The sequence below is a fragment of the Colobus angolensis genome, unplaced genomic scaffold (genome assembly GCF_000951035.1).
Source record: "Colobus angolensis palliatus isolate OR3802 unplaced genomic scaffold, Cang.pa_1.0 Scaffold14, whole genome shotgun sequence".
Lineage (NCBI taxonomy): Eukaryota > Metazoa > Chordata > Mammalia > Primates > Cercopithecidae > Colobus > Colobus angolensis.
The window spans coordinates 15,494,516-15,511,417 of NW_012114488.1; the positions used below are offsets into that span (position 1 = coordinate 15,494,516).

Genomic DNA, 16,902 nt, shown 5'->3' on the forward strand with positions numbered 1-16,902 from the left:
TTCTTTCTCTACTCTGGCAAACGGACACAAACCAGAAACCTGGGAGCCACCCTAGACTCCTCCCCTCACTCACCTTTCACATCCAATCGGGGTCAGTCACGGCACTCTAACTCTTAAATGCCACTGATCACTCACCTGCAACGCCCTCTCCCAACCCCTTGGCTGCATCAGAACCTTCTCAATTCCTTTGCCTCTAGAGTGATCTTTCTAAAACATTATGTCATCATTTATGTTTATTAATAAAATGGAAACGCCTTCATGTTGCTCCTCGTTACTGTTTTAGCCTTATCTTCCTGCCCTTTTCCACATCCTGTGTTCACCAGGATCTACCTACACAGGGCTCTGTGACCATCTCACTCTCTCTGAAGGGTGAGCGTTTCCAAGCTTCTTTACTTTGTCTTCCATGCCCGCTCCCCCACTTCTGACCTTTAGTACCTCATTCTAGAGAAAAAAGAACTGAGATTGGCTGACTTAATTAAATTCCTCTTCTGAGTAACCTTACCTAGCATTATCACAGCTCTTAGTGTCGTGATTCGTCATTACTGTCCTGACCCTCCAAGTAGACTACACACTCTCTAGAGTGGAAATTCTTTCATCCAGTCCCATTTAAAATTCCATTTTACTGTCTCCAGTGTATCTCAAATGCACCATCAAAAGAGATCAAGTAGAAGAACCTCAATGAACATTTTCCAAATGAAAAAACACATACAAAAATCCCTGGCATCATAATACATTTAGTTCCTTTCCACTTCAGATATAGCTACTTTAAAGTTTCAAAACTTCATTAACGTCTGGATACAAAACACAACTTAAACACTTCAACATGAAAAAGACTATCCAGTCATCTGCCAAACCTTGACAAACGAATGGTCGAGGAGCTGGCTGGCGGTCCACCTCATCTTTGGGTCACTCTCAAGGCAGTGAGAAAGGAAGTCCTTGCCTTCAGGGCTTAATCTTTCAGGGATTGGTGGCTTATGTCCCATCCCCACTTTATACATAATTTGAAAGTTGTGCTCATACTCATGCCAAGGCCTCTAAAAAAGATGTTTTAAAAAAAATCAGATTTTAATATTATATAGCCACAAACAATGCAAATGTTCAGTCTCTTTTTAAGCATCTCATAATTAATACATATATTAGGGGACAGCAAATTTTTACTAAAAAGGCCAAACAATTTTTCAGGTTGACAGGCCATATGATCTCTATCACAACTATTCAGTTATGTCACGGCAGCATGGTAGCAGCTATGGACAACATGTAAATGGTATAACTGTTGCAACAAAACTTTATTTATAAAACAGGTGGCCAGCATAGTTTGCCTACTCCATTTGGGGTGCACTATTTAGTCCAACATTATCTAGAAACCATCATCATGCAACTAAAAAAATGTAATATATAAAATGATATAAAAAAGTCTACAAAACCCAATTCTCTTAGAGGGATGGCTAATATGCTACCTTATTGAAAAATAAAAATTCCATTAGTGCAAAGCTTATTTCATTACGATCCTATGAAAAATGAGATTCAGAGGGGAAGGAACTAAGTGTGTATGGCATTCTAATTTCTAAACTATTGTTTCGTTATTGTCAATATGTATTCTTCAATATGAGAACCTGTTCTTTCATGTGTGGCTTTACTGGAATAACACAGATATCACAACCACCTTTCTATTTTAATGTTAATAGAAATAATGTTAGCTAATATTTATTGAGCACTTATATGTGATCTCTTTCAGCAGCTGCAAGGCATAGCTACATTATAATTAACTGATTTCCTACTAGTAACTTAACACTAACTTTTAACTTAGGAACGAAGGTCTCTAACTTTTTTTGCTATAATAGTGTATGTGTACAGTAAGCTACACATAACGCAGTACGTGCGTCTTTATACGTTTGTATAATTGCTCATTGATATTATCATCACAAGATACATTTTCAGAAGCAGAAAACTTCTTGGTTTAAGTGCTACGCACATTTAAAATTTTGACAGAGATTGGAAACATCTCCAGAGCAGCCCCACCACATGGAATTTCTGTCCAAAACATGTCTGTTTCTTTATATACTCTCTTAAAGTGAGAATTCTCAATCTTTAAAAATGTCACTCAGCACTTTGGGAGGCTGAGGTGGGTGGATCATGAGGTCAAGAGTTTGAGACCAGCCTGGCCAACACAATGAAACCCTGTCTCTACCAAAGTACAAAACTTAGCCAGGCGTGGTGGCACATGCCTGTAGTCCCACCTACTTGGGAGGCTGAGGCAGGAGAATCGCTTGAACCCGGGAGGTGGAGGTTGCAGTGAGCCGAGATCATGCCACTGCACTCCAGCCTGGGCGACACAGCGAGACTCCAACTCAAAAAAAAAAATTAAAAAAAAAGTCACTAATATGCTAAGTAAAAAGATTTCACTTTTAAATATATAAGTCTGGTTAATGAGGTTGTCATCTTTTCATGCTTTTGTTAATAATCCTTTTAGAGCAGTTTTGGGTTTATAGAAAAATTAACTGGAAGGTACAGAGAGTTTCCATATCCCTCTCTGTCCCACAGTTTCCTCTACTATGTACATCTCGTGTTAGTGTGCTCCATTTTTTAGAACTGATGAACCAATGTCAATCCACTACTGTTAACTGAAGTCCACAGTTTACATCAGGGTTCACTCTGTCGCACATTCTACGGGTTTGGACATTCACATACTGACATGTATCTATCATCACTGTATCCTACAGAGTAGGTAAGAATTCCGTCCTGTTCATCTCTCTGTTTCCCCAGTCCCTGGCAACCACTCATCTTTCTACCGTCCCTGTGGTTTTGCCTCTTCCCAAATGTCATTAGATGGAATTGCTCAGAGTGCAAGCCTTTCAGACTGGCATCTTTTGTCACTTAGCCACATGCATTTACGGTTCCTCCATGTCTTTTTGTGGCTCGATAGCATGTTTCTTTTTATCGCTCAGTAATATTCCTTTGTATGAATATAACACAGTTGATTCATTTACCTATTGAGGAACGTGTTGATTGCTTCCAAGTTTTGGTAATTATGAATAACACTGCCTTAACATTCATGTGCAGGTTTTTGTGTGGATATGTTTCCAACTTATTAATGTTGCTTTTTGTAACTGCTTGCTTCCCTGTATTTTAATGAGAGGTTTATGCTTCTTAAATTCACTCCTAAGAGTTCTCTGTGGCGTATAGCTTACAAATATTTGTTTCCTAGTTTGTCATTTGTCTTAATCTTACTGTTTCTTTCGATGGATCAGATTTTTGTCTCTAATAATGTTCATTATTCAGTGTCTACAGTGTTTGTAATGAACAATCAATCCATTAACTACTGTTCTGTCAATGCACAGTGCCCTTCTGAAGTTCCTCCACCAGGTGTGGGGGCTCCACTTACCTTGCCAGTCACCATCTCTATGACAACACACCCCAGACTCCAGATGTCGGCTGCACGCCCATGGCCTTCTCCTTTGGCGCGAGTGATGACTTCAGGTGCCATGTATGCTTTAAAAGTCACAGATATGTTGAGAGTAATGGGTTATAAACATATCACCACGTATTAATAGAGCCAACCAATAACTTAATATTGTACAATATTATTTTCCTGCATTAATAGGAAACAACAAAAACTTAGTTCAAATCAACCTGCTGAACGAACTTTTTAAGGGACAAATTCTCTTTTAAAAGACGTTTGAATGTACACATTTTCAAATTAATTGTATGCACAATGAAAATGGAAAATTTAACCTGCAAAGAAGGAGGCAAAATTTCCTGGTACTAAGTGATCAAAATGAACCATCACCATTGAACCACAGTGTTGTTCAGACTACAACGGCTTTAAGAAAGACAATGCAAGCAACAAAAGAGCTGTTCTGGTGAGAAAAAGAGGCTTTCCTCTCTCCTGTAACCTAAAATGAGTCATTTAATTTACCAACCTTGGGTGAGAGCCCAAGTACGTGAGGAAGCAGTCCTTCTCACGACTGAAAACCTTTACCTGCTCTTCCATCTCTACTGACAAAGAAAGGTGAAGGGAACATGCAGGTCCCAAGCATGCTGCATGAAGTCAGAGCGCAAAGAACAAACAAGCTGGTTCCTACCTGCTGTCCCCAGGGTGCTGTTCACTTCACCAGGCATGGTCTGGGCATTGTTTTTGAGCTTTACTGAGCATCCAAAATCTCCCAGTTTGATCAATCCAGATGAGGTAAGGAAGATATTGGCACCTAAAAAGAAACAAGCAGTTGTTACGCAGCCTCTGAAACACATGTGGGCAAGGTTACATGGTAATCTAAACTACCAGGAACTTCATTCACAAACTGAACAATAGAAAGGCTTATGAAACTTGACTTACAAAGTGTAATCACAGAAAGATTTGTAAGACTTACTCACAAATGTTAATACAAAACAACAAAATTTTAACAGCAGCGCAGGTAGCCTTGACCAATAAATTCTGAACTGAAATACATGCATAAATTCTAACATTAATAACCCACAGAGATACTTAGAAAGAAATCGCACACAAAACACAAATGCTTGTGGTGGCAGTCTGGAGAATTAGAGATGTGTATAATCAGCAGCGTCTGAAACAGGAAGCGACATATAGATGAGAACTGCACACACACTGCAGTTCTTCAGATTCCCAGCTGAGGCCCTTGGATTTGTTTGTGACTGAAAACTGTTCTGCAATTTTCAAATATTCCTACAAGCAATATATATGCTTAACTTGTAGTCTAGTTAGAATTTGGGGATACTGTTCATCTCTCAGGACAGGTTGGCCTTTTGCTCTAGGCTATAAGATATTACTGCTCCAACTAAGTCATGCTATCTCTGGCATCGTGTCCTGTGGTATCGCCTTCCAAAAGCAACAACACAGAGCCAATGGAATAGACAAGCAGCCATCTGATGAGCTGAGGTCAACAGCGAATCCTCATAAATCAGTGCTCCCAGAGCTGATGCTCCCCACAACTGACTACAAGGGCAGCTTGATCTTCTCGAACGATTCTACATCTGTACCTTCTTAGTCATGCTGAACTAGAAAGCATTCGATAAGGATATCAGTGAGCTGACTTGGTTCAGATTCTGAGTCTCTTCCTGCCACGGAATAAAACATGAAGACACCATTTTGTGACAGTGAACAGAGACTGAGGGTGGTGTCTGTGGCAGAATGACTACAAGTGGGCAATGCTATAGCCTGATAAAGAGCCAATTAAGCCAACAACAGAATGACCCGAGACACCAAAGCAAGGTAGTGGACAGGCAGGTCACCAACAAGATTGGCATACGCTGCGTGATTCAGGGTGAGCCACATTACAGAGCACGAACAATTCTTACACCCAGACCAAAGCAGACTGGTGTCATCCAAAACAGCCCCCTACACTGGGTCTCGTCCCTGGTCAGAAGTCAGGTCGGTTCCTAAGTGAATGTGTTTAGGTTAGCCTCAGACTACAGGACAGAATGAAACTCTTCAGCCTAGGGCCAATTAGGCACAAAAATACTTCCCCATTTTAATTATCCTTAAGACTTGCAAATACAAAGGTGAGGGGGAGGGCATGGTGTGGTTAAGTGCCACAGTGACCATTCTGAGACAGACGCACAGCTATTCCCCCCGTGCTATGAGAAAAGCACTTTTAATCCATCAGCGTGGCCAATTAACCTTCAGCAGAACTCGATTTCAAGGTTTGTGTAAACCCCACTCTTGTCTCAAAAACGTAGCCTCAAATTTGTATGTGCATTTCTGATCTGATTTACTGTCGGTTTACATATTCATGATTTTCATATATAAATAGACAAGAATCCTGATAGGAGAGAAAAAAAGGTTGCTTTGATCACGAATGTCTGGTAACTACATGGGCTATGCCAAATCGGCCTATAAAAATAGCAAACTTCATTTTGGGAAAACAGATTTCTCTAAAAGCAGTGTTGAACAGAAAAACAGAGTGGACTCCTGGGTAGAGAGACATGGGTTGCACCTTGCTTCTGAAAACAGGATCCTTATAGAGGCATATTTCAATGAAAGGTATTTCCATCTAGAGAAATCATATATGGGAATGGGATGAGTGTCTTCAGAGCACCTCCCATGTGCTGGGTACCAGTGGCTCTAACCCACAGCAGCCAGGCGGGTGTGGGATTACCTTTAATGTCACGGTGGACTATGCCATGCTCATGGAGGACATTGATCGCAATGGTGATCTGCTTTGAATACAGCCTAATCACATGTTCCTGAAGTCCCAGCCTTGACACCTCTTCTAATGTCCCCTCATCGCAGTACTCCATGAAGATGTACATTTCTTCCTGCGGGAGGAATAAAGGGCAGCTCTGTGTTTACGGTTTTCCTTACATGTATGCTAGTGAAAAATCTGGAAAACTTCCTAGGTCACACCCCAAAGGAATGTTCTTTCTAACAGTATACTACACTTGCATCCTGAGTACTGAATGTGTCTCACAACAGTCGTTTCCAAGTCCTCTACAGAGGTGTCTGCCTGCCTCCTCTGTCTGGAATTATACAGCTCTTGGGGATAAGAACATCTCCAAATCACAGGGAATCAATTTCTATTATCCTCTGAAATTAAGTCTGCTATATAATCTCAGACAGCGACCAACAGGGTTGTCCCTACAAATACATTATTAAGTACTGAAACACATCCTTTTTAAACATAATTGGTAAAAACATTAAAAATGATCCACTTCCAACTTCCCCTGGAAGCTCATGCTCTACACCACGATGCTCCAAGTCATCCTCTTTCCCTCGATGTGTTTATTTCTAAACACAAGGGGGAAACTCAATTTGAGGTTTGAATTTTCTCTCATTTCACAATGGCTCCCTAAATACATACAAGAGAAAAACCAGTATTACTTAACAGGGTACTCAACAGTGGTTCAGCAAAAAAATGGAAAAAGAGTCACAAGAAGTGGTGTAAGGGGCGTTTTAGAAGAATCTTCTGACTGGCAGGATGGGTTTCAGTGCTTTATGATGTCGGGTTAATGACTACAGTCTACAACTTACATTTTAGGAAGAACTCCTCTAGTTTCAGAGAGAAGGCAGAAATGATGTAACTCATGGAGATTTCCTGAGAATTAGGCAAAGTTACTGTGCTCTGAAATGAGAAGACCTGTGATGTAGAACAGGACTCCATTCTGTGCCCTCACTGATTCCTCACACAAAGAGTGTCATTAGGGTCGGCTTACTCTATGGAGCTCCACACCAAAATACCGAACCAGATTGGGGTGTTTGATGCCTTCGAATATTTTCAATTCATCTGCAGTTTCCTTGATAGTCTTATGGTCATTAGGCTGAAATCGAATCTGTAAAGTGAGGTGACGAATATGTTAACTGGCCTGATTTAATCACTCTACATTATACACATACATTGAAACATCATTTTATATCCCATAAATATATATATAATCATGATCTGTCAATTAAAAATAACAAAAAATTAAGAAAAAAGGAAGTTTATAGCCAAGCTGGAGTGAAGTCACAGAAGTGCGGCCAGGTCCCGGGCACAGAGGAGGAAGAGGCTCTGCTCCGGGAGGGAGTGGAGTGAGGAGCGTCGTGTGGAGGAGGAAGCGGCTCCACAGCAAGCTCAAGACACTGGAGCCTCCCTTCCCCGCTCCTCCTCTCCTTCCCGCTCCTCCTCTCCTTCCCGCTCCTCCTCTCCTTCCATGTCAAACCGGATGTCTCCACAGACAGCCGTGAGTCCTGTTTCCACTTCAGGTTCCCTGGCCATTTCCTCATCCTACTTCCAGTTGTTTCAATGCCAGTTGTTTCTGAAGCTTATCACAACTGTTATCTTCTCCCCCAAAAGTGCCCCCATAAGACACTACTGTTAATCATCTCCTCTAAGCCTTCATCAAACTTAGCTCTGCCACCCTCGTAGGCACTGCTCACACCAGTGCTGTTAGAACTGTTTGACTTATTACCCTCTCTGGAATCGTAAGCCCCTTCACTGTCTGTGTGTGTTATCTCAGTGCATCTGCCTGGTTGGTCCTGACTGTCGCAGTGCTGGTGCTGAAGACAGCTCTATGCAGAGAACTGAATCACCACCAGCGTCTTTATGGAATTTCTATCACCCAGAGCCGCCAGGCCCAAAGGCCCCAGGGAGCCAGGTGACTCACCTCCTTCATGGCCATCAGCTCCCCGGTGTCGACGCTGATGCAGGTGTACACCTTCCCGTACTGGCCTTCCCCTGCGAACAACGCAAACAAGCTGCACTTCCAGCCACTGCAGCGGGCTGTTTTACATTCCTTAAACTTGCAATAATACTGTCCAATTATTTTGGACGTATATTTATATATTTATAATTAGGTTTACCGCAGTTTACTACCGCAAGATCCAAAATTTTTCTAAATGTTCCCTGATAACTAAAGTTTTAGGCAATCTCTTTAATATGTCTTACCTACAATATCTTTAAATAGAGCAGAACCAACTTTGGTAAATCCCAGGAGAAGCATCAAAATGACCAATAAAAGCAGCCTTGCTGTGCACTTCTGAGCCCTCACACCCCTCAAGGAGATCTTGGCTGGGGCTCGGAGCAGAAGAAAACAGCCAGGACTAAGCCTGGCCATTGTCTACCTCACTGGCACATGTCCAGGAGTGTGTGGGAGCAGAAAATCCCCTAACATACCTTCTGGGACATTAAAGCAAGAGGATATGTGCCTGAACAAGACTGATAACAGTAATTAATCCAATTTATATAGTACTTGATTGTTTTCCGTGGTTTTTGCCCTCCTTGATAGCTCTAAGGAAACATCAGGTTTCCTCAGGCTGACAAAGTCCCATATTATTAATACAACTGTGTTCGTCCCCTTCAGACCTAGATGTGTGACAGATAAATACATTTAAGTGGGGAAAGGATCTGAAACAAACAAGACTTCTTCCCTCACATAATTTACCACTAGTTATTTTACAAGAAGCAATTCCACCTGGAAATTAATTAATTAATGAGGCAATATTTTAGAAAAGAAGTCTGTCTTGTCCTCATTTGTATCCAGTCTCTCTTTAAATCATGTCCTGTGTGTGTGTGTGTGTGTGTGTGTGTCTGTGTGTGTCTGTGTGTGTTGAGAGAGAGAGAGACTAGAACAAATGGATCAATTTTTGGTGCCTCTCCACTGGCAACTTCCAGGGTTATTAAGCAAAACGATCCAATGTAATGAACCACTTACAAATCTCTTTTGTATTGCTCTTAGAATACATTTTACAAATTAAACAAACAAAATCCAGACCACTCTGCAAAAAGGTAACAATGCATATTTGTTATATCTACAAGAAAAAAGGGCCAACTCTATAGGATTTAACCTAAAGAAGTGTAACTATTGCTACTTCTAACAGGGACTATCTTGACATCACATTCCTTAATTTCCTTACCGATTTTGTTTCCTCTTTGCCACTTGAAGGTCACCTTCCTCAAGCCAACATGCATGACGTTATCATAGGACTTAGGCGTATCACAAACTTGACCGATGATATTCTTTCTCCTCATTTCTCGGTACCTCTTTTCTTCGAACAAACGGACTGACTTCTGGATAGCTTCTATGGGTCCTAGTTTAGAAGCAGTATCTGCAGAGAGAACCAAAACCTCATTAGTCCCAATCACTGTTATCAAGTCAGTTTCCAAAAGAGAAACCAATAATGACAGAGCAATATATATTAGCACTCCATTACAGCAAAGCTTATTATCTACTCAGATAAACAGGTGAATTAAAGTTCTTCAAACGCTACTAATTCCAGCATATGCCACCCCTTATACAGTACACAGATAAAATATAAGCTAGTCACACAAAAACGATTTCCTTTCCCAAGAACGTTGGCTAAAATCTTGCAGTAATATAAATGCCTCTAGTTTCTCCTCTCTCCATTCCATGCTCTTGTTTGCCATATTATTAAAACATAAGATGTGATCATGTTACTGTCCTACATAAATTTAATTCGCTGGAGCAGTGACTCATGCTTGTAATCCCAGCACTTTGGGAGGCGAGGTGGTCAGATCGCTTGAGCCTAGGAGTTCAAGACCAGCCTGGGAAAAATGGCAAAACCCCATTGTCAGGCCTCTGAGCCCAAGCCAAGTCATCCCATCCCCTGTGACTTACATGTATATGCCCAGATGGCCTGAAGTAACTGAAGAATCACAAAAGAAGTAAAAATGCCCTGCCCCTGCCTTAACTGATGACATTCCACCACAAAAGAAGGGAAAATGGCCAGTCCTTGCCTTAAGTGATGACATTAACCTTGTGAAAGTCCTTTCCCTGGCTCATCCTGGCTCAAAAAGTTCCCCCACTGAGCACCCTGTGACCCCCACTCCTGCCCGCCAGAGAACAAATCCCCTTTGACTGTAACTTTCCTTTACCTACCCAAATCCTATAAAACGGCCCCACCCTTATCTCCCTTCGCTGACTCTCTCTTCGGACTCAGCCCGCCTGCACCCATGGGATTAAAAAGCTTTATTGCTCAGATAAAGCCTGTTTGGTGGTCTCTTCACATCAACGCGCATGATACCCATCTCTACAAAAACATACAAAAGTTAGCCAGGTATGGTGGTGCGTGCCTCTAGTCCCAGCTACTCGGGAGGCTGAGGTGGGAGGCTCCCTTGTGCCCGGAAGGTAGAGGTCATAGTGAGCCAAGATTGCGCCACTGCACTCCAGCATGGGTGAGAGAGTAAGACCAAGTCTCAAAAACAAAAAACAAAAAAACGAAAAAAACACTTACTTCATGGTTCTCCACTACCTACTAACCAAATATGCAAACGCCTGCAGAATTTGGACCCAGTTTGTCTTTTCTATGTTTTCAAACTAGCCAAAATGAAAGACTCTTACAGAACACACCAAACTACTTTTTGCTTCCATTACTTTTACACCTTTCCCTCTGCCTAAAATACCTTCTTCATACCTAAGTAACTGTTGAGTTAATCTTACTCACACAGTGCAGCTGAAATGCCATGCCTCTTCTAGGAAGCCATCTCTGATGAGAAGGATTTTCCCTTCTCTGGGAAGAGTACAGAAAAAGGGCTCTAGAATCAAAATTCCTGGGATAAAATCCTGGCCTCGCCATTTTCTAGGTGTTTGACAATAGGCAAGGCAATTAACTTCTTTACACATTAAAAACCTAATCTATAAAATAAAGGTAAAAAGTCCAATCTCACAGACCTACTGTGAGGATTTCATGAAATAATACCTGTAAAGCCTTTAGCCCAGTGGCTGGAACACAGTAAAACTCAATAATATCAGCTATGGCCATTATTCCTCATTTTCCCATCAGGCAATGTATCTCTATTTCTCCAACTTGTTTTATCACGACTCACAGTAAGAAATACTTTTTACACATTTGACAGTTCTGTGAGCTATTACCCTTACTACATGTGATTCTGATTTCATCCTGTTCTTTTTTAAAAAATGCTGATCACTCCTACTGAAATTTTACAACCCACTAATGGTTCACAACCCGCAACTTGAAAACCATGGTTTGTCCTCTTCTCTATGACAGCATTTGTCACACCATATCCTAATTAGCTACCCAAGAGCCTAAGTTTTCTGGCTCAGATGAAGAGATCCTTGAAGGCTGGGATGACTGTAAGGTTAATCTGAAAAGAGAAATTCTGAAAGATTTATAATGGTGCAATTATAATTTCTTATTACAATCATTTCTTTAAAATATGGATCCAAATTTGTTTCCTTCGCCTCAATATACAACACAGCAAATCTACCCAGCACTGGGCAAGATTTTAACAGCAGTGAGGCCACGCACTCCACAGTCAAATATGTCTGAGAAATGCTTTAAAAAAATTTATCAAGATTCCTTGTTTTTTTTGTTTGGTTTTTTGAGATGGAGTCTCCCTCTGTCACCAGGCTGGAGTGCAGTGGCATGATCTTGGCTCACTGCAGCCTCCGCCTCCCAGGTTCAAGAGATTCTCCTGCCTCAGCCTCCCGAGTAGCTGGGACTACAGGCACCAGCCACCCTGCCCAGCTAATTTTTGTATTTTTAGTAGAGATGGGGTTTCACCATGTTGGCCAGGATAGTCTCGACTTCTTGACCTCGTGATCCACCCACCTCAGCCTCCCAAAGTGCTGGGATTACAGGCGTGAGCCACTGTGCCTGGCCTTTTTTTTTGAGACGGAGTTTTGCTCTTGCTGCAGTGGTGCGATGGTGCGATCTCGGCTCACTACAACTTCCGCCTCCCAGATTCAAGCAATTTTCCTGCCTTGGCCTCCTGAGTAGCTGGGATTACCGGCATGCGCCATCACGCCTGGCTAATTTTGTATTCTTAGTAGAGATGGGGTTTCTCCATGTTGGTCAGGCTGACCTCAGGTGATCCTGACCTCAGGTGATCCTCCTGCTTCGGCCTCCCAAAGTGCTGGGATTACAGGCGTGAATCACCGCACCCAGCCATTTGTCTTTAATATATCAATGTGAACTGTAACTCTCACAAGAGAAACAAAATTCCAAGTGGTTCCCAAGTTTACTTGACCACAAAGTACTTGATTTGAAAAACATGGCAAAGATCTGGTATCCTTGGGAACTGCTGATTACATGTGAGCCACTGAAGAGACTGGCTTCCTGTCACCAGGCTCAAGCCTAGGAAAACTCCGCAACTTGAACCCTCGACACACACCTACTCTGTCAGCAGGCTTGTCAGTTGTTTCTTGCTGCCATTACCTCTTTTAAATCCCACGTTAGTCCAAAATCATATTATTTATACGGAATTTCTGCAACGGCATTCTAAAGAATCTGCCCACCTTCTCCTCAATTCTGGCTAGTTGACTATACTATCTCAGCGTCTTACTCATCCCCAGCCTCCCACATCCCAAACACACCAGCTGCTCAAGAGCCTCTGGGGCTGCCCACCACCTCTGGGCAAAGCCTTCATTACTTAGCCGGTCACTGACAGCTGTCCATGATCTGACCTCCCCTCACCCTCCAGTTTCTCCTGCACTGGCATCTGCGGCCCAGTGGCTCTCCTCTGCAGTCATGAGGCCTCCGGGTGCTCTTCCTTCTATTCCTTTCCTCCTGGCTTGCTGCAGACCTGTCTTCCCTTCAAAGGGCCAGCCCAGTCTCCTCCCTCCACAAAATCCTTCCAGACATCTCTGGGCCTTGGAAGACAAATACTCTTCTGGTCAGTCACACACAGTTCAAAGGGAAGCTGCCGTGGAGTGCACTGGACGTGAGAGAAGTGCCTTCTGGTCCTCACTTTGTCATTGACTACCTTGGCCAAATTATTGGGCTGCTTAGAAACTCTCTTTTATAAAAAGAGAACATCTATTTTGCCTATTGCTCAATATTGTTGTGCAAAAAAAGACATGAAAGCATTTTATACATCATTAAATACCAGATCAGTGATTTTTCTGCTATTTATTCTTTTGATTAATATTAATCACCTGCTTTGTAAGGTAAGTTCTTTTCCTCAATGTCTAATTTATGAATGGCTATTTCACAAACGTTTATTATATTTCTACCATGGACAAAAAGTTATGCTAAGTTGCTTTAAGAATATAAAGATGAGTAAAACATATTAGAGACCCAAAGGAGCGTGTAGTTTGTTACAAGAAATAGGAAATGTACACAAACACAGTACATGATAGAAAGTGATGTCAGAGGTGTAAGATCACAAAATAGTAATGGAGGAGGTCTAATAATTCAGAAGCTAAATCAAGTTTTATCTGAAACTGCTCCCCTTATGTGTAACCATTTTTTTTTGTCTGTTTGTTTGTTTGTTTAACTTCAACCCTCCTCTCACCTTTACTCTGGCTGATTAGTGTCCGAAGTTCCCAGCTTCTTCTTGTGGACCCACTTGAATCTCCTCTTGGATACGCTGGTTCTGCAGGAAGTTATTTTTATACAAATTAAGATTTATGAAATAAATACGCTTATTTGAGAACAACTGAAAGGAAGGGTAATGGTTAAAAGCAACATGTCCTTTCTGTTTATTGATTTTTGGTGTGTTTGATGTGGGTGTGAGAAACTATCTTTGCAATCAATTCTAAAAACTGCACCAACTAAGAAGTTAACGGGGTTACAGGATTTTAACTACACTCATCTTTTCACTAGTAACAGTCAACAGAATACAGTGCAAAAAGTGGACTCCTTGGGGACCTCGTTCAAGATGTTGGCTTCAGGAGCCCCAGCCCTGCTCCAATGGAAGCAGCAATGTGGTTCCTGAGCCAAGGTTTCTGAGGGCTGCATTATAAATGAAATTTCTACATATGATCAACCAACACAGTGTCACTTCTGTATTTTTTAAATGAATAGAAGTATTCAACAGTTAAAATATCTAGAATAATATTTTTAAAGCAACAAAAGTAGACCTATAAAATGCTAACAGAGCTAAAAAGGCATCTGTATTAAAAGGCCAACGTGCTCAGCAGTAAGTCTTCTCAGAAAGCTCTGCTGCTTCCTACCCTTCGTTCCTTTAGAAAGGACCAAAAAAAGGAATCTTCAAGGAATCCTCATAAAGGCATTAACGACAGAAACTGGCGAACTGGGACAAATGATTAGGCTGGTTGTGATTAGGCTGATTGTGAATGCAGCCACCACCTTAAAACACTCACCGTCTCGTTCCTCCGTGGGGCTTGAGTGACGACTCAGGGACCTAAACTGCAATTCAGCAGCTATGGAAGCCAATCGATCATTTTCAGGGACGCTGGAACCCCTGTTTTAATATTTTTAACAATTGAGCTATCAATTCAATAGAATTTAAAATGAAAGATCTGTGAGATTTTTCTAGAGGAACTAATTCTCAATGGGGGCAACTCTGCCTGCCAGGAACAACTCTGTCTCCAGCAATGTCTTAGACACTTCTGGGAAGGTGCTACTGGCATCTAGTGGGCAGCAGAAAACGCACAGGACAGACCCGCCAGAATTTTCCCCCTAAGCAAACAGCGCTGCTGTGGAGACCCTCCTCTGCAGTCTGTTAGAGCTCTAGAGTCTGGAAAGAGGGCTCTATTTTCATCTCTCCATAGCCAACACCCGAGCCTGAGAACAAACACCTGCCTGCATAAAATCTTGTCTTACATTAACAACAGAAATAAAAACAGAACACTACTGAAGTGTTACTGACATGTGAAAAGCTCCATAACTCAAGCCTAGGGTGAATAAAACCGTATTAACCAAATCTTACTGATCTTTAAGGTTACCATCAAATTATATTTATGTCTTAATTATATTTAAAGTACTAAAATCATTCCATGGTCCAAAAGATTCCAAATTTCTTAATAAGAAAATGGAAGGCAATACCTAAAGGTTTCTCAAGCAGTAGCCAAGCAAAAGTGCAAAAGAGCAGGAAGCTTAATATATTAAAGAACAAAGTTAATGAGGTGCTTTTCCAGAATAAAGTGAAATGTTCAGCAACCAGAATGAACCCATAAAGAGTAAAAACTAAAACTAAATAGGGAATGTGTTAAAATTGTAATTCGAATAATCAAAGAACCTCATATAAATTTGGCATTAGTTTATTAAAGTCATTTAGTGCATTATTTTTAAGTGAATGACATAATGAAGTATGGTAGCATTTATGCTCTTATTATACACTGATAGGTTGAAGGCAACATGATCTATTGTACAGATATTTACAAATTATAAAATATGCATTTTTCTGGTATTTCTCTAAGCCCTCAAATCTAGTATAGTACTTGCTAAGTCTGAAGTGATGGGGACATTTCTACTGCCATATAGTTCATCAAAAATTCAGCACTATCTGATGGGAAAACCTCTGGTATTGAAGTCAGGAAGCCTATTCCACTCCTAAGCAGCACTAAAGACCACTGGTGAGACCAAGAAGTCACTAAACACCTCTAATTTTCCCAATTTCCCACAGGTGAGACTGGCCAATTCCATGTCCTTAAGAGATTTTTGCATGGGTAAAAGGCAAGAACATATACTCATGAAGTGGCATATTGGGGAATGTTGAACAACTAGCTCTGGAGGGGGATGTGGAGGATGGGGAGGTGGGTTGTAGAGTTTGCCAATTTCTGTGGTATAACAACTTGCAAAATTTCTCAAACATTTGCCATCAGCTCTTGAGAGCCAGCAGGAGCAAGCCTCAGCAACAGCACCACTGCAAAGTGTTTGTACAAATGATGGTGAGGTAAGCCCAGAAAAGGTATTTCCTAGGTAAAGTAAAATCAACTAAAAATACTTATCGAAACCTCTAGGGTCGATTGAAGTTGAACTTTGGTTGAAGTATCTATAAGATAGGCGAGTGCTATATCCCATGGCTGTGGCAGGGATGCACACACTGGTGTCATTCTGCCTCCCCGTGGCACATTCACAAACCCACAGCTGTGATGAGAAACAAGACCTCGGGTCTGTGAAGTTTGCCTCAGGAGCAGTGAGCCGAATCCACCAGTGACTCACAGGCCCACGAACCAGGCTCACTGTGAAGGCAGTGAGGCTTACGCAGGGCTTGAATGCAGCAGGGAGTCTGATGACCACCCACACCTCTTCACGTGGCTGTGCTCTTTTCTACCTACTGTCTCACGCACACACACAGGGTCATAAAGTAAAGTGAACGGGAATCCTATGTAAAAAATGTCCTTCAAGATAGCACACTATGATAACATTAAAATTTCTAAACATCAAAGATTGTCTAAGTATGTATAAACTTAAGATGAATACTTATGAAATGCTACCGATAAGCATTTAAGATGAAATGCTGAAAAACTGCTTATGCAAGACCAAACTCCATGAAAGGCCAACTGTAGTATTTAACTCTTATACTAAAATACACGTAATGTACCACACTACCAACTTATAAATGCCTTAAAACACAGCGCATCAACTTTTAAAAAGAGAGAGGTCACTCCCCATTATCCAGTTCGGGAGCAGTCTCATGTGAACGTGGACACAGCAGGTGTGGGAGGCAGGAGCCACGGGTGGCCAGCACTCTCCTCAATTATGACTGTGTTTTAGACCAAAGCACTTCAGTCTGTACTGCA

General features: G+C 41.6%; 1 protein-coding gene across 5 annotated transcripts in view; it reads right to left on the reverse strand.

The window, feature by feature from the left end:
- MAP3K4 (mitogen-activated protein kinase kinase kinase 4) overlaps positions 1 to 16,902 on the reverse strand; it is a 128,056-nt gene that overhangs the window by 1,185 nt on the left and 109,969 nt on the right. For 4 of the 5 annotated variants that reach the window (XM_011934987.1, XM_011934985.1, XM_011934986.1 and 1 more), the window contains 9 exons: positions 14,518 to 14,618; positions 13,707 to 13,787; positions 9,347 to 9,538; positions 8,098 to 8,168; positions 7,168 to 7,284; positions 6,114 to 6,273; positions 4,083 to 4,205; positions 3,383 to 3,489; positions 855 to 1,034 (listed from right to left, as the gene is read on the reverse strand). In XM_011934987.1, coding sequence (XP_011790377.1) covers positions 855 to 1,034; positions 3,383 to 3,489; positions 4,083 to 4,205; positions 6,114 to 6,273; positions 7,168 to 7,284; positions 8,098 to 8,168; positions 9,347 to 9,538; positions 13,707 to 13,787; positions 14,518 to 14,618 — 1,132 coding nt within the window. Of the gene's footprint in view, positions 1 to 854; positions 1,035 to 3,382; positions 3,490 to 4,082; positions 4,206 to 6,113; positions 6,274 to 6,985; positions 7,077 to 7,167; positions 7,285 to 8,097; positions 8,169 to 9,346; positions 9,539 to 13,706; positions 13,788 to 14,517; positions 14,619 to 16,902 lie in introns of all 5 variants that reach the window. The other variant, XR_001000984.1, reaches the window with a different exon arrangement.